This window comes from Aotus nancymaae, unplaced genomic scaffold, assembly GCF_030222135.1.
Source record: "Aotus nancymaae isolate 86718 unplaced genomic scaffold, 86718_ANA_hifiasm-v0.15.2.pri h1tg000019l, whole genome shotgun sequence".
Lineage (NCBI taxonomy): Eukaryota > Metazoa > Chordata > Mammalia > Primates > Aotidae > Aotus > Aotus nancymaae.
In genome coordinates, this window is record NW_026988431.1 from 44152778 (window position 1) to 44172855 (window position 20078).

At 41.6% G+C, this 20078-nt stretch overlaps 2 protein-coding genes across 3 annotated transcripts in view; one reads left to right on the forward strand and one right to left on the reverse strand.

Moving 5' to 3' along the window:
• The window catches only part of SELENOT (selenoprotein T), a 71074-nt gene extending 64348 nt beyond the window's left edge, over positions 1 to 6726 (forward strand). Inside the window, exon 6 of one of the 2 annotated variants that reach the window (XM_064378795.1) lies at positions 6288 to 6726. The gene's annotated coding sequence lies outside the window, so the exon portion shown is untranslated. Of the gene's footprint in view, positions 1 to 3274; positions 3382 to 6287 lie in introns of those variants that run through there. The other variant, XM_064378796.1, reaches the window with a different exon arrangement.
• The window catches only part of ERICH6 (glutamate rich 6), a 34073-nt gene extending 15876 nt beyond the window's left edge, over positions 1 to 18197 (reverse strand). Inside the window, exons 1-10 of the mRNA XM_012437142.2 lie at positions 17816 to 18197; positions 16773 to 16830; positions 13758 to 13853; positions 12646 to 12661; positions 7266 to 7302; positions 6934 to 6989; positions 6710 to 6826; positions 3170 to 3268; positions 1759 to 1916; positions 1449 to 1519 (exon numbers count right to left, since the gene is read on the reverse strand). Coding sequence (XP_012292565.2) covers positions 1449 to 1519; positions 1759 to 1916; positions 3170 to 3268; positions 6710 to 6826; positions 6934 to 6989; positions 7266 to 7302; positions 12646 to 12661; positions 13758 to 13853; positions 16773 to 16830; positions 17816 to 18197 — 1090 coding nt within the window. The remainder of the gene's footprint in view (positions 1 to 1448; positions 1520 to 1758; positions 1917 to 3169; positions 3269 to 6709; positions 6827 to 6933; positions 6990 to 7265; positions 7303 to 12645; positions 12662 to 13757; positions 13854 to 16772; positions 16831 to 17815) is intronic.
• Positions 18198 to 20078: the final 1881 nt, after the last annotated feature.

The following is a 20078-nucleotide window of genomic DNA, read 5'->3' on the forward strand; positions in this document are numbered from 1 at the left end:
AGGGGCTTCTTTTGTTAAAAAACGAGAACATTCCTTTGTTAAAAGAAGAAAAATGAGGCCAGGCTCAGTGGCACACGCCTGTAATCCCAGTACTTTGGGAAGCCAAGGCGGGCGGATTACTTGAGGTCAGGCGTTTGAGACCAGCCTGGCCAACATGGTGAAACCCCATCTCTACCAAAAATACAAACATTAGCTGAGCATGGTGGCGTGTGCCTGTAATCCCAGCTGCTCGGGAGGCTGAGGCAGGAGAATCGCTTGAACCTGGGAGACAGAGGTTGCATTGAGCCAAGATCGCGCCACTACACTTCAGCCTGGGTGACAGAGTGAGACTGTCTCAAAAAAAAAAAAAAGACAATTTTCGTTAAGTGGAACTTTCTGGCTTTTAGTTCCTGTAGAACTGACACTCTAAACAGCTGAATATCAAGACACCTTATATTAGGGATTTAGTCACACAAAAAAAATAAAAATATATCTTCTCTGAGCATCTTTGTTTTTCTTTTTGTTTTTTTTTTTGGCAGTTCAACTTTTATTTTTATTTTATTTCAATAGGATTTTGGGGAACAGGTGGTGTTTGGTTATGTGAATAAGTTCTTTAGTGGTGATTTCTGAGATTGAGGCACACTTATCACCTGAGCAGTGATGTGTAGTCTTTTATCCCTCACCACCCTCCCACCCTTTACCCGCAAATCCCCAAAGTCCACTGTATCATTCTTATGCCTTTGCATCCTCATAGCTTAGCTCCCATCTTAAGTATCTTTTAAGTATCAGGAGGAGCCTAATGCCTAGGAAGATTAAATCATTTACCCTGTATCAGACAGCCTGTGAGGAGAAAAGCAAGGATACAAATCCAGGACTTCTGATTCTAAACTCAGAGTTTCTTCAACTGTACCAGTACTACAGTGATACTGGCCAGCCGGCTTACACGACTAATAGATGAACAAAATAAGCAGACTCATTTTTGACAGATTTTCCATATCCAAGCTTGCAAACAAAATGGAAAGTATGCTTAATAAAATATGAGTCTTGAAAGCTCTTTGTGATTATCTGTAAAGTGCTCTATAGGTGTTGCTAATTTATTTCAATGAATACTAACAATGAGATGAAGAGTGAAAACTCCAAAGGCCAGATGGCTGGAAACACTAGCTTTTCTGAGCCATTTTGACTGATGCAGGCTATACTGTACTTGGAACCAAAAACTTTTCAATACTACTAATTATTATTATTTTTTATATAGAGATGGGATCTCACTATGTTACCCAGACTGTTCTCAAACTTTTGGACTTAAGTGATCCTCCCATCTTGGCATCCCAAAGTGTTGGGATTACAGGCATGAACCACTACACCCAGCCAATACTATTTTTTAAATAGACCCATTTCATCTTTGGTTAAACATCTGAGCTTTCTGATGTTGTACAGCTGGTCTGTAAGATCAGCATTGATGAGCTCACCTTCTTCAGAGAAATGAGTCTGTTCCCTTGATATTATTGCAAAATGTCTGGCCATCCGTCGCTCCTGTTTCCTATAAAATCAAAAAATATCAGGCATAAATCTGAAATGTGGTTGAAGCTTAAAACAGTCTACTACAAAATTCAGCTGCTTAAATGCTATCCCTTGTCAATTTGATCTGTTATTCCTTGTGAATCTAGGGAATACGTCTTTAAAATTATATATCTTGAAAAAATGAGGTAGGTTCATTTGCAAAAGGTGCTCTGATTAAGCTGGCCTGTCTGAGTTTCAGTATCAAAGGCTCAGTGTTACCTTTGCATGGCTTTTTCTTTTGCCTTGAATCTGTCGACCTCACTGCCATAGGCGGCATGAGGGTTAATAGCAATTAATTCAGCCTTAGGGGGTTTGATTTTTATTTGCTCCTCATAGATATAGTCAATCAGATTTTGGAAAGCAATACAACAGGAGGCCTGGAAAACATAGAAGTTACTTTCATCTCATCAGTCCTAGATGAAGACGATTAGAGAGGATACAAATAACTAAGATTTGGACAACAATCTATCATAACTTTTTATTCTAGTAATAGCTCTATTACGACATAATTCACATACCATACAAGTCACCCATTTAAAAAGTACAATTCATTAGTTGTAATATATTCACAGAGTTGTACAATTATCACCACAATCAATTTTAGAATCTGAAACCCATTCTCACAGTCGCTTCCTCTCCTTTCTTCTTCACAGTCCCTGGCAACCACTAATTTACATTCTGTCTCTCTCAATGTGACTGTTCTGTACAGTTTATAAAATGGAACCATACAACATGCTAAGTGAAAGACTGGCTTGTTTCACTTAGCATAATGTTTTCAGGGTTAATCCATATGGTAACATGTTTCAGTACTTCATATTTCTTTTTATGGCTGAATAATATTTCACGGTATGGATATACCGCATTTCATTCACCATTCATCCACTGATGGACAGTCAGGTTGTTTCTATATTTTGGCTATTAAGAGTCATGCTGCTGTGAACATTTTTGTACAAGTTTTTGTATGGACATATGTTGCCAGTTTTCTTGGGTATAAACCTAGGAACAGAATTGCTGGGTCATATGGTTACTGTATGTTGAAACGTTCAAGGAACTGCTAGACTGTTTTCCAAAGTGATGCACCAGTTTGTATTCCCCCTCAGCAGTACATGTGGGTTCTAATTTCTCTACATCTTTATCAACACTTGTTATTATCTGTCTTTTAAATCATACCCATCCTAGTGGGTATGAAGTGGTATCTCATTGTGCTTGCGATTTGCATTTCCCTGACAGCTCACACATAACTTTTTTGGGAGACAGAGTCTCACTCTGTCACCCAGGCTGAAGTGCAGTGCCACAATCCGGCTCACTCCAACCTCTGCCTCCTGGGTTCAAGCAGTTCTCCTGCCTCAGCCTCTCTGGTAGCTGGGACTACAGGCGCATGCCACCACGGCTGGCTAATTTTTGTATTTTAGTAGAGATAGAGTTTCACCGTGTTGCCCAGGCTGGTCTCCAACTCCTGGACTCAGGCAATTCGCCCAGCACGGCTTCTCAAAGTGCTAGGATTACAGGTGTGAGCCAGCATGTCCAGCCTAACTTTTAAAAATGACAATGTGGGGAAAGATGCAAGAGAAAATACTACATATGTTTAAAGATAACATTATTTTCACAGTAAACCTGCCTTAGAACTTACATGGCCTTTTGCTTCAGAGCAAATATCCACATTAGAAAAAAATGCTCTTAGATCACTTCCACAAAATTCACATTCCAGTGATGTCTCCTCCTCTTCATCCTTCAGAGAGAGAGGAAAAAATTAAAGAAGTCTCCACAAAGGCTCAGAGCAGCAAGAGCATGGCCCTGCGCATAGCTGGTGAATGGAACGGCAGCGGTGATGACATGTGCCAGTATGTGGTGTCACTTCCATTTAAGGGCTGGTGAGGCTTGAGGAGCCTGAGGTGGTGTTTTTCAGGGCTCTGTCTGTTGGAAGTCCTCAGAGCAGAGCTGAACACATTAGGAAGTATGTGGTCCTCGGAATGCCTCCCTTGTATAAGAAGAAAGTTGAAGAAATGAATTCACTGTGGATACCAGAGTCCCTTGTTGGGGAGGGAAATGTGTAGTGTGTACCTAGATGCAAGAGCCAAGGATAACACACTGGACTTTATACAAATGGTCTAAGGTATTTGAACATCGGTAACTCTTTCAAGAAGTGCCGGGTAAGAAAAAGCCTTGACATTACTGGTAGGCCACCATGTACAATGACCAACTTTCTAAAATAAATGAGAGTCCTATCTCCAGGGGAGCCTAGGTTGGAGTTCTGAATTTTGATTGTATTGTGAAGGTAATTCAGGACACGGAGGAGGAGGGGAGGCAAAATATGGGAGAAATTGGGAGTTAGGGGCTCAGCTGACTCAATGTGGAGCTGATACACCACAGCCCTGTCAATGGCCTGAGGTCATGTCTGTGACTGCACAGGCTCCTGAGCAGGTGAGCAGCCAAGCCTTAGGACAGGCCTCCAGGAGGAGACCCAGATCATGACTTGCAGATCGTTAACACCACCACGGCATCTGTATTTGCCACGGAAACCATTCTCCGAGACTGGCAAAAATGCCCAACATAGGGCTAAAGTGTGACTAAGGTGGCCAGTGCAGCCAGGGATCCACTACCCCAGAGTAATGTCCAACATATTCAGGCCACTGAACCTACCCAATAGTAAGTACTGCACATTGCGAAAAGCAGAATGCTTGGAGAGGGAAGTCTTGCGCTAGAGAGATGATGGAGGAGAATCTAGGATAGCTATCAAATGATGGAGTAGGGCAGAAAGAGAGCTGGGCAATGCCACGCCATTCGCAACCTGCTCCATACAAGGGACTTGGTAGTGAACTCCTCAGTCCATCGTCCTTTCACCCCCACTTGGGGGTGAAGCAAGGTGGAGATGCTTCAAAAGACCATAAGAAAGGCTGGGCGCGGTGGCTCACACCTGTAATCCTAGCATTTTGGGAGGCTGAGACAGGCGGATCACCTGAGGTCAAGAATTTGAGACCAGTCTGACCAACATGGTGAACCCTGTCTTTGCTAAAAATTCAAAAATTAGCCAGGCATGGTGGTACATGACTGTAGTCCCAGCTACTAGGGAGGCTGAGATGGGAGGATCGCTTGAACCCAGGAGGTGGAGGGTGCAGTGAGCTGAGATTGCACCACTGCATTCTGGCACTCCAGCCTGGGTGACAGAGTGAGACTCCATCTCAAAAAAAACAGACCATGAGGGGAGTAGGGATCTGCACCTGAAGGGGGCGTGGCTAGAGAGAAGAGCTGGGCAAGCCAGCTGCTGCTACCCCTAAGCTAGATGGGCATCAACACTAGACCTGAAAGACCTGCTGGGGAGCAGGAGGAGCCTGCCTCATCCAAGTGCCAGTTCAGGGACATCTTTCGGGAGGGGCCTCAAGGCCTTCCCCATGGTCAGACCCATCTCTGGGTGTTGCGGGGGGAGAGTATAACCTCAGGGACATCCCTAGATACAAGCCTTTGTGGTGCAGAAAAAGGAAGGTGCTACATTTAAATAAAGAATTTCTGGGGTGGGCTTCATGGGTCATGCCTGTAATCCCAGCACTTTGAGAGGCCAAGGTAGGAGTATTGCTTGAGCACAGGAGTTCAGCCCACACTGGACAATATAGTGAGACCACATCTTTTAAATAAATAAATAAAAAGAAAAAAGAATTTCAGCCTGAAGAGTCTGTTGAGTGACCATAAAGTTTAGAAACCTGGGTAAAAATAAGAAGTAAATGTTTATAGACACTATATTACATGATATATTTAATGTTTCTCCTCATTAGACTGCATGGCTCAAGGTGCTGTACAGAATGGCAATGAACACCACATCAGTGCATCTGTTCAGCATTTCCATAATCTCTACACAGGCATCCGTGATGTGTTGCCTTACATGATTCATGCCCCTCATTGTTAAAGAATAAACCTGCACTTTTACTATGCCCAAGAAGTCATCAAGGGTTTTCAGATCTGGGGAATAAGCAATTCTTTCCACATGGCCGTGGCACCCAGTCCAGGTTTGGAAACAGTCATTCCACCAGTCAGTTCCTCACCACTCTAGCGGCAGTGTGGTGGTGCACCATCTTCCTGGAGTTACTTGAGGTATCCTTTCTCTTGCCCTTCAAGTACAGGCATTAATCGGTCACTTCACATGATCAAATATGGCAAATAGTCACCCTTGTTTCCAGGCCTCCTCCTCCTCCTCCTCCTTCTCCTTCTCTCTTCTTCTCTCTTCTTCTTCTTTTAATAATAAGCCTGGGCAACATAGTGAGACCCATCTCTACAAAATACTTTAAAAATTAGCTAGGCATAGTGGTGCACACCTGTGGTCCCAGCTACTTGGGAAGCTGAGGTGAGAGGATTGCTTAAGCCCAGGAGGTTGAGGCTGTAGTGAACCATAATCGTGCCACTTACACTCCAGCCTGGGTGACACAGCAAGACCCTGTCTCAACAATTAATAATAATAAAATAATAATTTTTTTTAAAAGACAAGGTCTCTCTCTGTCACCCAGGCTGGTCTCAAGTGATCTGTCTCAGCGTCCCAAAGTGCAAAGATTACAGGTGTGAGCCACCGTGTCTGGCCTGTTTCTAGGCTTTGCGGCCACTCATATGGGTTGAATTGTGTCTCCCAAAAAGATATATTGAAGTCCTAACTCCTGGTACCTGTGAATGTGACCTTATTGAGAAATACAGTCTGTGCAAATGTAATCAAGTTAAGATGAGGTCATTCGAATGGGCCCAAATCCAATATGACTTGGTGTCTTTAGAAAAGAGGGACATTTGGACCCAGACACACAGAGAGAATGGTGTGACAACTGAGACAGAGACTGGAGTGATGCAGCGGCAAGCCACGGAATGCCAAGGACTGCTGCCACCACCACAAGCTGGGAAGAGGGAAGGAAGGATTCGCCCCATAGGTCGGCCCTGCCAAAACACTGATTTCGAACTTCTAGCCTCCAGAACTACGAGACAGTAAGTTTCTGTTATCATAAGCCACCTAGTTTGTGGTACTTGTTATAGCAGCGCCGGGCAACGAACACAGTCACTCTAAGTATTATTCTAAGTAACTGAGCTCTTTGGCATTTTTTTTTTCCCTGTAGAGTATGTTCACTGTCTATTGTGCAAATCATTATGTATTTTTCATGTCATTTTAAAAGAGTAATAATAAAAAAACATGAATTAAAGTCACTTTGAAGTTAAGGCCTAGATTGGACCACTCTTCTTTGTATGCCAGAATGGATGGTGGTCCGATGCTGGGTAATGTTCTCAGAGAAGGCTCAAACAGTGTTATGAAGTCTTCCTTAAACTAAATTTAAAAAGAGAAAAGGGTGGTGGGGGGAAATAACTGAAGATCAAATAAACTATTTTTACTATGAGAACAGCATACTAGTTAGTATGATAAACATTTCTTACCTCCAGCTCATATAAAATATTTAGTTTTGGCTCTTCTGGATCAATTACCAATTTTTCTGAAGAGAAAGAATAGATTCATGAGAAATGTTTAAAGCCTTTGTGCAGTGCATTCCACTTCTGTAATCTGAAGATTCACACCCACCATCATCCTCCTAGCCCAGCACACACACACTGTTCAGATGCCCGGAACCCCGACATTTTCACCACCTTCTGACACATGTTCATAGGCGAGTCATTTTTCAAAGCAGACGGGCTCTGTGTGAGTTAAGGTGGTTCCCTACTGGTGGTTTACCTTTGCCAGCAAAAGGAGATGACGCCAAACATGTATTTACCTCTTAACTTAGATGCCAGAGACTCAGGTTCAGTTTCCTTCCCTGTGAAAACAGTGTACATTTGTCATCAATCTGACAAAGTAGAAAAGAAGCTGAATGTAAAAGAAAGTACATCTCTTGGAAAAGTAAGCACCCTTACTATGTTTCTTTTATCTTTTAATCTTTTGCCCCTTTTCCCAAATAGCATTTTGTCAACGACAAGGAAGAACAGAGGAAAGTGAGCATTCAGTGTATCACAGTTAAAATGTTTCCCCTTCCTTTCTAGCCCTAGAATACAGCCGTCCCCCTTGATCTGCAGGGGAAACATTCCAGGATCCTGAGTGGATGCCTGAAAGTTCAGGTAGTACCAAACCCTACTATGCACAAATTTCTTTTTCCTTCACAATTTTGCAGATAGATGATTCATCCTTACCATGTGTCTTAGCAACCTCAGCATACTATTTTTTTCTTTTTTTAATGAAGTCAATAACTTTTACCTTTTCACTTAAAGGACACACTTTATAAATTTTCTTTGGCATATCCAAATTGCCAACATCACTTCTCTTGAGCTTTGGGGCCATTATTAAGAAACTGAGTGGCTCATGCCTGTAATCCCAGCACTTTTGGAGGCCAAGGTGGGTGGATCACTTGGGGTCAGGAGTTCCAGACCAGCCTGGGCAACATGGCGAAACCCTGTGTCTACTAAAAATACAAAAATTGGCCAGGTGTGGTGGTGGGCACCTGTAGAACCAGGGAGGCAGAGGTTGCAGTGAGCCGAGATCATGTCATTGCACTCCTACGTGGGCTACTGAGTGAGAGTCTGTCTCAAAATAAATAAATAAGTAAAATAAAATAAAAAGAAACTAAGGGTTACTTGAACACAGCCCTGTAATACCACTACAGTCAATCTGATCATCAGAAGGCTGTGAAGTGACTCCAGCAGACAAAGAGATGATTCATGTCCCAGGCAGGACAGAGTGGAATGGTGAGAGATTTCATCACTCTGCTCATGCAATTTACAACGTATGTGTTGATTATTTCTGAAATTTCCCTTTTCAGACTGCAGGCAGCTGAAACCACAGAAAATGAAATGATAGATAAAAGGGGACTATTGTGCTACACAGATGAATATTTTCCTCGGTTCTAACCATGCTTTGCGTACCCTTTTGTTTTCTGCTTCTTTTAAGTACCATCAATCTACTTTATGTCTGTTATCCTTGGTGAGATTTTTCAGGTAGGAGGGTGCTGAGGGTTATAGTTCAAGACAGTGAAGTAAACCACCAGGATTACTCTATCTGTAGATTCCAGAGCAGCACTGGAAATGGGGAAGAAGGCCATCCACAAATCAGCAACTTTGAGTAAATGTCTAGAAGATTTAAAGCAGACAGGATTGTGATGATGAAAAACCAATCAGAGCAACCTATAATGGGACAGAGGCAAAGGGAAGAGGCTATTAAAATGCAAGGGACTCATTTTCTCAGCAATGCCAGGACAGCAAGGGCTGCTAGGGCTGCTGTTGTAAACAGATAGGCTTCAGAAGTTGATCTAGGCTAGGCGTGGTTGCTCATGCCTGTAATCCCAGAACTCTGGGAGGCCAAGGTGGGAGGATTACTTGAGTTCAGGAGTTTGAGACCAGCCTTGGCAAAATACTGAGACTCTGTCTCTGTGAAAAACTTTAAAAAATTTAGCCGGTTGTGGTGGTGCATGCCTGTGGTCCCAGCTACTGGGGGCTGAGGTGGGAGGATTGCTTGAGTGGGATGTTGAGGCTGCAGTGAGCTGAGATCACGCCTCTGCACTCAAGCCTGGGTGGCAGAGCAAGACCTTATCTCAAAAAGTAAGTAAATAAATAATTTAAAAATTTTAAAAGAAGTTGATCTATTTTGGGGAGGTAGGGGGCAATGTGGATCATCTGAAAAAATTTTAAAGATGTTTTAGGCATCCTTATCTAACAGAAATGCCAGCACAGATATTTAAAAAAATTAATGCACAAAGATTTTCATTAATGCATTATTTGTTATAGGGAAGAGCTCAAAAAAACAAAAGACAAGAACAACCCTGATATGTCTAGCATTACATAAGTCACAGTAACTGTATATGAGGAAATATCATGGAGTAATTTCAAAGAATTAGGTCAGTCATTCCTGATATGGAAAGATGTCCATGATACACTAATGTCTTAGTTCATCTGGGCTGCTGTAACAAAATACCCTAAACTGGGTCGCTTACGTGAAAGAAAAATATCTTGTGGCGCCAGAATCACTAAGCTAAGGGGGAAAGTCAAGCTGGGAACCACTTAGGGCAAACCTGCCTCCCATTCTATTCAATGTCACCCCTCTGCTCACCGAGATAAAGGCATACCTGATTGCCTCCTTTGGAGAGGCTAAACAGAAACTCAAAAGAATGCAGCCATTTGTCTCTTATCAACCTATGACCTGGAAGCCATCTCCCTGCTTTGAGTTGTCCTGCCTTTCCAGACGAAAACAATGTTCATCTTATGTATGTTGGTTGATGTCTCATGTATCCCTAAAATGTATAAAACCAAACTGTGGTCCTACCACCTTGGGCACATGTCACCAGGATCCCCTGAGGACGTTTCACAGGTGCACATCCTCAACCTTGCTAAAACAAACTTTCTAAATTAACTGAGACCCGTCTCAGATTTTCAGGGTTTACATTTTGGTAACCACAGAGGGATTCTGAGTGGAGCTTCCTTTGACATTTGACAAATCTATCAGTGCTTGGTACTAGCTTGAGCTATCTTTATGGCTCAAACCAATAGGATAATTTGCTGAGGCCTGGAAGCACCCTCTCCAGAGAATTCCTGATCTAAAGTTTATTTTGCTCTACAACGTCTTATTTTTTGAAGTTTTACTTGCTTCCAACACAAGGAAGGCAATTTTTTCCCGCTTCTACGACAATGGAAGGGAGGTAACTCTCTTATAGAGTTTGAGCTTGCTTCCAACAGGAAAGATGAGATTTTTTTCCCCTGCTCCTTGGATGATAGACAGCAGTCTTCTCCCTAGGTAAGTAACTGAATTGGGGTTTGTCTTGGCTAAAGGTAGAATTAACAACCAGCTGGTCTTACTTTGTCCTCACCACTAGGGTACTCAGTAATCATGTAAGCTGTGCGGTAATTGCTTTGCTTACTGTTTTTTTTGTTGTTGTTTGTTTTTGTTTCTTGCTTTTTCCCGTTGGGTTTGACCAACTCTATCTGACTTGGATCAAATCCAAAAGAAAGTTCCAAGTTATGGGGAATGAGGCCTCTGAAGTGGCTAATTTCCCACTGGGAGGGAAAAAAAGGTGGCATGGTTGGGGGAGAAAAATGGCCAGCAAAAGGGGGAAAAAAAAAAAGGAAAGATTTTTTATCTTGACCACCTAAGGGGATTTATTTACATAACGAGGACACCTTTTTGCCAGCCAGGCCAAATGAAAGCCGTGGTTGTTGCCCCATGCTGCAGTTCCATAGCCAAGGTTCTGCCTTCTTCTTCCACTGCAACAGCCTGGGTTTTGGTTCCTAAATCAAGCCCTTTCTGGTTTGATACTTAATACTTCTGAAATAAGAGCAATTTGTCCTAGCTGAAATACAGTGATGAGATTAAAAAAAAAAATTTTTTTAAAGGAGCTCAATGGTTAAAATCAGCTAACATCCAAAATATGTGTGTGTGTGTGTTTGTGTATGTGTGTGTTTGTATTTAAAAGGCCTTCAAGTTTTTTTCTTTTCTATTCTAGAATCTTGTCCCTTTTTTTGAGCAAAATTTTTTTCTTCGAAACTAAAATGGTTTATAATAGCCTGGGGTTCCTTAAAGAAAACAGAGAAGGTACCAGACTCCCTTTGAAGGAGAAACCTGTTTTTCCTTATGGAAAAGGCCCCACTTCTTAATATGTACACACATGAAATGTATATGCAATATATATTTGATAATTTCGTATAGGATAAAGACACCATTTCAAAGCAGATGGAAGGATTGGACTGCTTAAGGAGTAGTATGCGGACAAATGTTGGGGAGAAAAAAGAATGGCTATTTTCTTAAGCCATTCACAGAAATAAAGTCCATATTGATTAAGGTGCTAAAGGGAAATAGTAAAATTCTAGAAGTTTTAGACAAAAATGTAGGAAAATATACATATAACCTTGAATTAGGGAAATACTTTTTAAACCACAAAATGTGAGAATCACAAGGAAAAGATTTACTTACATCAAATTTAAAATTATATATAACAAAAAATGACCACAAGCAAATGTAAAGACAAACTCAGAGGAGCAATCTGCAACATATACGACATTCAAAGAAGTATTACCGAGATGTAAAGAGCTGCCAAAAGATAAACATAAAGAAAGAAAAGACAACCCAGTGGAGAAATGGGCAAAAGATATGAACACTTTTGCTTAACTCAAAGAAGATATTCAGGTGATCAAAAAATATATATTGGTATCAGGATGTTCAACCTCGGCAATAATCAGAATAATTAAGAAATATAGTAATCATTTCCACCTACCAGACTGTCAAAAATTTAAAAGAATGACAATATAAAATATGGGAAAGGGTAGGAAAAGGGTAGTCTCAAAACCCTTTTGATGGAAGCGTACATTGGGTCAGCTCTTTAGGAAGGTGATGATTAAAATGTGTAACTATTTGCTCAACAATACCACTTTCTTGGCATCTGTCTTAGAGCAATATTTGGGTGTGTAAACAGAGAGGAGGCAGATTACTGTAACACTGTGGAAGTGAATATCTAGGAGAAACTTTACCCATCAGTTGGGGAATCTTTAAATAAATAATTGTACATCTATACTATGTACTATTACATGACAATTACAAAGAATTTTTACCTGTATTTACTGGTAAAAATTTTCAAGGCATATTAAGTGAAAAAGCAACTAGAATAATATATTCAGCGTGCTACCATTCATGTAAATAACAACAGCAAACAAAAGGGGCCACGCTACTATACTTTTATAGGGAGGTAAAAGCTTAGGAAAGGATTTGGAAAGATACACACCAACATGATAATAGTGGTGACACCTAAAATTGAGGGTAATGGTCAAAAGAAACTATTGTTTGATTTGTATCTTTTGACTTTTTAAAAGTAAGACTGTGTTGATGTTTTAGTTACACCATTGTGCCATTAAAAGCTTAGTAATGGGGCTGTGGAGTATGATTCCATTTCTATTCTACACTCATTTTACTGTCTTTTGAGCCCGCTCCAATCAGGCTTTTATCCCCGTAGTTACACTGATGCTGGTCTTACCCACATCACCAATGACTTCCACATGCTAGATCTAGTAGTTAGTTCTCAGCCCTCATCTTCCTAACCTCTGAGTACCATTTGAACCTGTTGATCATTCCTGCCTCCTTGAAACTTTATTGGTATATAGGACACTTCCTGGTTTTTCTTCTACCTCACTGGATGCTCTTCTTTAATTTCTTCCTCACGTCCCCAACTTAACAGTGGAGTGTTCTGGACTCAATCTCCAGGTTCTTGCCCTCATATTTTCTCAGCAGCCAGCAGTCATTAAAAATACCAACTGGATTGTATCACTTCTTTGCACAAATTCTCCAGCAACTTCCCACCTTGCTCCCAGTAAGAAAGATCTGGTCCTCAGATCTCTCTAACCTCATCCCCTAAGATTCTCCTCCAGGCTTGCTTGCTCTACTGCAGCCACACTGGCCTCTTGTTCTAGAAAGAGGCACTTGCTACGGAACACCTTTCCCGTGAGGCTGTCCTGGCTCATTCTCTCCCCTCCTGTAGGTCTTTGCTCAGATACCTCAGGTTCTCAGGAAAGATTTCTCCGGGCACCCGTATAAGCTTGCACCCCACCCCCAACCCTCGACACTTTCCAGCCCCTTCCCTGCTTTACTTTTCTCCTTGGCACTTACATCATCTAATGTTTTATATATTTACTGATTTATTCTATATAGCATTGCTCTTACCATCACCTCCACTTCCCACACTTTAAAATACCACTGAGACGGGGGATTTGTTTGTTTTTTTTCACTGCCGATTCCCTATTTCAGGCTAGGCCTATGATAGGTGCTTGGCAAACGGTAGGGGCTCAGTAAGCATCTGATGAATAAATGACATAACATAAAATGTGAATATAAAGCTGAAAGGCAATACACTAGAAAAGTTAAAGTTTTAATTATTACATTATCTACTTGTCAGTGGTTTGACATTTAAAAAGTGCATATGTTACTTTTATAATAAAAAAATAAAGATATGTATCAAAAATACAATGGCAGATTATTTCTTGATGTGAACATAATTGCTGCCGTTTATTGAATACTGAAAATATTTAATTTTGTTTTGATCTTCATAAGAATCCTGTGACAGTATGACTATTACCAAGAGATGAAGAAAATAAGACTGAAAGAGGGTAAGCAACTTGCCCAACATCACAAGGTTAGTATGTGTTGGGGCCAGGATTCAAATCTGGCTCTACTGGCCTTCTACACCTGTGCTATTTCCAATTGGCAATCCTTCCTCCCAGCAAAAGCTAAGAAGTCAAACTACTCACTTGATTGCGCTTTATCAGACAAATCTCGAAGCCAGCTTTCTTCTATTTGTACTGATACTGGAATTCCTGAAGACAAATTCTGATTCATATTTCTGAAATTTAGGCCAAAATGTTAGGTTTGAGTAGACCTATATAGTTATCAGCAGGTCTTCTAAATATAGAATATTTAAAAATCAAATAATTAAGGCACATAGAAAATGCTGATTCTATTTTCTTTGAAATATTTTCTTCCATTATTTTCAGTAAACTTAAACACAGTGTGTTTGCATCAGATCTTTTTTGGGGGGATGAGGTGGGAGGATAGCTTGAGCACAGGAGTTCGAGACTGGCCTGGGCAGCATGGTGAGACACTGTCATTACAAAAAAATTAACAAATTAGTCAGGTGTTGTGTTCTGTGCCTGTAGCCCCCGCTATTTGGGAGGCTGAGGCAGGAGGATGGCTTGAGCCCAGGAGGTAGAGGCTGCAGTGAGCCATGATCATGCCATTGCACTCCAGCTTGGGAGATAGAGCAAGGCTTTATATCAAAAACAAACAAATAACCATACACTGAAGCGTCCTTGTCCTAACTCTATAATAGTAGGATTACCCAGCTTGACTCCTCCCTGCCCAGACACTCCACAGGAAGTGACGCTGTTATGCCCCACCCACCTGCACAAAAATCATAACGGACTCTCCCGTGCAAGGTCCGTCAGAAAACAGAACTACTAAGCTAGGGAAGGATTCCATTCTAGCTACTTACCAGCCATTCATTTATAAATATAAATGGGCAACGAAGGATTATCAGTCACTTAAGAAAAATCAATAACACTGAAGAGAAAAAGCAAGAGAAATAAACAGAACAATTGACTTTGAAAAAATAATACAAAGAACAAAGGAGAACTTTAATATATTAAAACAGTACCCTCAAAGAGATAAAAACAAAACAAAATACAAAAAAGAACCAAATTATTTTGAACAGCAACAATCAGAGAACAAGCACTGGTTCTGGGAAATTGTAAGTATGAATCCCCCAATAAAAAAATTCTGTACAAGGGCTGTATGCAAAAAACATCAAAAATCTGGAAGATACTGAAAATGCAAAGGAAACGTTATTAAAGATGGAGGATCTACCTAAGAGGTTCAACAGCATCTAGGAGGAGCTCTAAAGAAAGGAAGAAAAGGGGAGAAAGTAATCATATATCAGAATGGTCTGAGGATAAGACTGGTGAAGCCGTATTGGCTACTAGGAGGCAATGAAGCAATGTCTTCAGAGCTCTGAGGGAAAATGGTTTCAAATCGCTTCTTTTATGCCAGGTTTTATTATTAACAAAGTATGAGGACAAAATGAAATTTCTAGATAGGCAAGAACTCAGAAATTTGACTATTCCATGAGACCTATATAAAAAATTCACCTGAGGAGTTTCTCCAGCAAAAGGAAAAGGAAAAAGAAAGAAGGCAAATGGGAACCAAGAAAGTGTGGCTGGTGAGCTAACCCAGAAAAACTAGACAGAACGACGGAGAGGCAAAAAGTTTATTTTTTAAATTTTTATTTATTTACCTTTTTGAGACGAAGTCTCATTCTGTCTCCAGGCTGGAGTGCAGTGGCGCGATCTCAGCTCACTGCAACCTCCATCTCTTGGGTTCAAGCAATTCTCCTGCTTCAGCCTCCTGAGTAGCTGAAACTACAGGCACGCGCCCCCATGCCTGGCTAATTTTTGTATTTTTAGTAGAGACGGGATTTCACTATGTTGGCCAGGCTGGTCTTCAATTTCTGACCTCATGATCCGCCCTCCTTAGTCTCCCAAAGTGCTGGGATTACAGGCGTCAGCTACCGAGCCCAGCAAAAAGTTTAACAAGTTTTACAGACATAGGATTATATTTTCTTGTCCATGGATTCAATCATATTATTGGTTTGTTAACGTGGAAGTATGAGTCTTGTTTATTGGTTTTTAATTTTTAGAATCAACCTATACCCAGAGCACTTTAATTATAATTAACAAACCATAATACAAGCATAATAAAGCTTGGCAAAGTAAATTTATGTAAATATATTACATTTTAATATAATTTATGTATCATATGTAGTTTGTTGAGAAAAAAGGAGAGGAGAGATGGAAGGAGGAAGTGCATAAATATGTTAATTTTTCATAATAGTCAATGATACTAAAATTGATCAATCAAGAAGTTTAAATATCCTGAAGTCATAAATGTTAGAAAAACTAAAAATAATGTAACTACCAAAGTGGAGAGGTGGGAATTCAATACATAGGTCAGAAATTGATAAACCAAGAAATGAAAATGTTATTTAAAATTATAATGAAAACAAAGCTGAAGGTAAGTTGGACTAGGGGTGAAGAAAGGCATGGAGATTTTCACTTTTATACCTTTGTATAGTTTGATTTTTTTAAATCACTCGAATACATTATCTTTATTACAAATTAAATTAAACTTAAAACATGTAAGTGGAACAGAACAATTCTCCTTAAACGTAAGAATTTAAAAATTGTTTACAAAAGCAAAGTTAGGTTAACTAGTAATTCAAGATCATGGACTTAGGTTTGGTGTGAGATTTCAGGGAATATTTACAAAGATGTTCCAGATTTTTGTTATTACAGTCAAAGTGCTTGAAGACTAATAGCAATAACAAGAAAAAGGAGAGAGAGGAAAAAGGAAAGGCCATTATTTCCCTTTCACAAAAGGTGTCCCTGATCACTGTTGCATTTAGCCAATAAAAGCCTATGTTCTAAACTCTCAAGCACTTACAGCTGTACACCTGGCACATATATTTATTCTTTCATGTTACATCGATAAGTGGACATGTAATCTCTAGAGCTAGAAGCTGGGGATAGGTAGGAACCATTATCTCTTCCAAAGTGTCTGCCAGTGTATATTTAAAAAAAAAAAAACAACTTTTTTTGAATAAGTAAGTCTTAAATGCCCTGGATTATTTTACTTTACTTCCTAACATGTTTGTGCATAAGGTAAACATCATTGGGTTCAAAAAATATGAAATTTGAAAACATTTTCTTACCTATCTATCTTCATTTCAGACATGTCTTTCCTAAACGTCTGAAATATTTTAGGGAAACCTGTTGAATGAATGAAACATTTAAAAATTAGCTACTCCCTCTAAATCAAAAGGGCAATTTTGCCCCCCAGGAACACATGGCAATGTCTGGAGCCACTTTTGATCATCGCAAGGATGTGTACTTCGAGCACAGCAAGGGTAGAGGACAGGGGTGCTGCTCAACATCCTATAACTCACAGGAAAGTCCCCAATCCTCCTCAACAAAGAATTATTCAGACCAAAATGTCAACACTAGAGCTTGAGAAACCTACTCTAAATGACTTCTCTTCCTTCTTTTTCCAAGGAAGTGACTAGAGTGGCTTCAGTACAGGATGTTAAACACAAAAGAGAGTTGTGTTTTTTTGCAGAACTGTTTTAGTAGTACAGCACCCTTAAGGCACTTCTCTGGAAATAACACGAGTGTGTGTGGTGGAGGGAGGGGCGGGGTGGGGGAGGGGAGAGGAGAAGGGGAGAGAGAGGTAGGGGAGGGGAGAGAGGGAGAGATGTCGTGGTGTGAACGCACGCGCAAGTGTTATAAAAATGAGCACTCCCAGTAGCCTGGGCAACAAGAGACCCTGTCTCAACAACAACAACAACAACCAACGACAAACAACAAATTAGCCAGGCGTGGTGGTGTGTGCCTGTAGTTCCAGCTACTCGGGAGGCTGCGGTGGGAGGCTTGAGCCCACTGCACTTCAGCCTGGGCGACAGAGCGAGACTGAGCCTCAAAAAACAAAATAAACAAACAAACAAATGAGCACTCCATACAGCAATGCCCAAGTTCAACTTTTACAGTATTTCGTTTATATCCTAAATCTTGCATCATCACAATAGCTCAGCCGAGTTCAGTGTCTCTGACAAGAGCGTGAGAGATTAAGTGTGTGGATTGGTGCATGCATTTAAAATGAGGCATGAAACGCAGGTCCACGAAGGCACAGGAGTGGGTGGACCAGAAGCCCCCTGGGGACTAGAAAGCCCTCGAGGAAGGGGTGGGCCAGGGGCGGTACTTTTATGGGAGGAAGCGCTGGAGGGGAGCCTCGCGCTGGGCTTTTCGGTGCTGGTCGCGCAGTGGCTGGGCTCGGGCATCGAGCTCAGGCTAGGGCTGACGATGCTGGCCAAGCGGGAACGCACGTCTGCGAAGTCCTCGTCGTAGTCACCAATGTCCATGACCTTCCAGAGGTACTCATCCCTGAACGTCTCTGGGGCCTCCAACTCCTGCTCTTCCCCCACCAACTCCTCCCCTTCTTCCTCCTCCTCTTCCTCCACTTCTTCCACTTCCTCCTTTTCCTCCTCCTCCACCTCCTCCTCCTCTAACCCCTCCTCTGATTCCTTCTGGTCTTTCTCCTCCCTCGGGTCTCCGAAGCCGCTAGGCGAGCGCAAGTGAGTCATGGCGGGCGGGAGGCGGGATTACAGCCAGCTGCGTGGCTGCCGCCCCCAGGGGCTCCCGCGGGCGCGCGCGGCTGTTGTGCGTCAGTCTCCCGGGGCAACTGCCTGCCCCGCGCCCCCGAGCCTCTCGGATTTAAAGCGGCAGGACCCGGTTAGCCCTGTGGAATGCGGTGCGGGGTCGGGCGGGGGCCACCGCAAGCTTCTTTCTGTCCCTGCTTTCCAGCGTCTCTGAGGCCCCTGGCAGCCTGCAGCGAAACCATCTTTTCTTTCTTCATCTCCCAGTCTTTTTTTTTTTTTAAAGTGGGGTGGAGGAATTGGCTTCTAGCGAGGGACACCCACAGTGCCACTTGATATAGCGGATGCTGGAGTTTGGTTTTTGAGTGCTGGAGTTTGGTTTTTGAGTGGACAGATGCTTGCTGGAACCTCCAGTGAAACTTTGTTTACAAAATCAGGCGCCAGCGTCGTTTGCGTATTTTTAAAAATTGCCTTAAATATTAATAAGCGTTTTAAAAGTTGTGACAGCGTGTGGGGGTGGCCAGTGACTGTAATGGTAGGAAGAAGAGTAGAACAGACCCTGGGGAACACTTAGCAGTCTCCATTATGGACCCTGGTTAAAAGAGGTAAAGAATGATATCTCATTCCCACAATGGGCTAATGCGACAAGCCCAGCTCAGGAGAGACACCAATACGGCTTCACACATGAGGAGGGACACCTGATAGTTCTCTGTGTTAAAGGAAGATGAATTCAAGTGGTGGTTGTCAAACTAGAGCATGCATCAGAATTATGTCGAAGGCTTATTAAAATGTAGATTGCTGAGTGTTAGCCCCCGCCCAGATGTTTTTTTTTTTTTTTTTTTTTTTTGAGATAAGGTCTTGCTCTGTTGCCCATGCTGGAGTGCAATGGCACTTTCATAGCTCACTATAACCTTGAACTCCTGGGCTCAAGCGATTCTCCTACCTCAGCCTCCTGAGTAGCTAGGACTACAGGGGCATACCACCATGCCTGGGTAATTTTTTTATTTTTTATTTTTTGAGAGATGGGGGTCTTCGTAAGTTGTTGCCCAGGCTAGTCTCAAACTCCTGGCCTCAAGTGATTCTCCTGCCTTGGCCTCTCAATGTGCTGGATTACAGGTGTGAGCCACCGCACCTGTCCTTCCCTGGATTTTTGATTCAGTATGTCTGGGACAGATCTGAGAATTTTTGTTTCTAACAATTTTCCAAATGATGCTGATGTAACTGTTTCAAGGATCGGACTTTAAGAACACCGTATCTTGTGCTCAACTAGCTTGTATTGGATTTGCTTCTATGAGTTGATGAAAAGGAATGTGTTTAACAATAATATAACTGAACTCTGCATTTTCAGCTGCAGGATACTAGAATCCTTCACCATTGTATTATTGAGGGGATCACTGTAGTCTAGGTAAACTCCTTAACATAGATGAATATATTCACTTCACTTTTGATTTAATACCTGCTTTCTTTCTTTCTTGTTAATCCCAGTAGAATATCTTGGAAAGCCAGTTAAATCTCCTCACTTGAAGCATCACTGATTAGCAGATTTCACTGTGTGCTTACATCACAAAGATGTGTGCAGTATATTTTTATAGCTTTTTATAACTTATAATTCACACTTTGTGAGAATTTTATGAATATAGGTAGGTCTTGATTTTTCAGGCAAGATGGAGCATGATTTATTTGATTCTCTTTTTTAATATTAAGAGACTGAATTTTTTTTTTTTTTTTTTTTTGAGACGGAGTTTCACTCTTGTTACCCAGGCTGGAGTGCAATGGCACGATCTTGGCTCACCGCAACCTCCGCCTCCTGGGTTCAGGCAATTCTCCTGCCTCAGCCTCCTGAGTAGCTGGGACTACAGGCATGCGCCA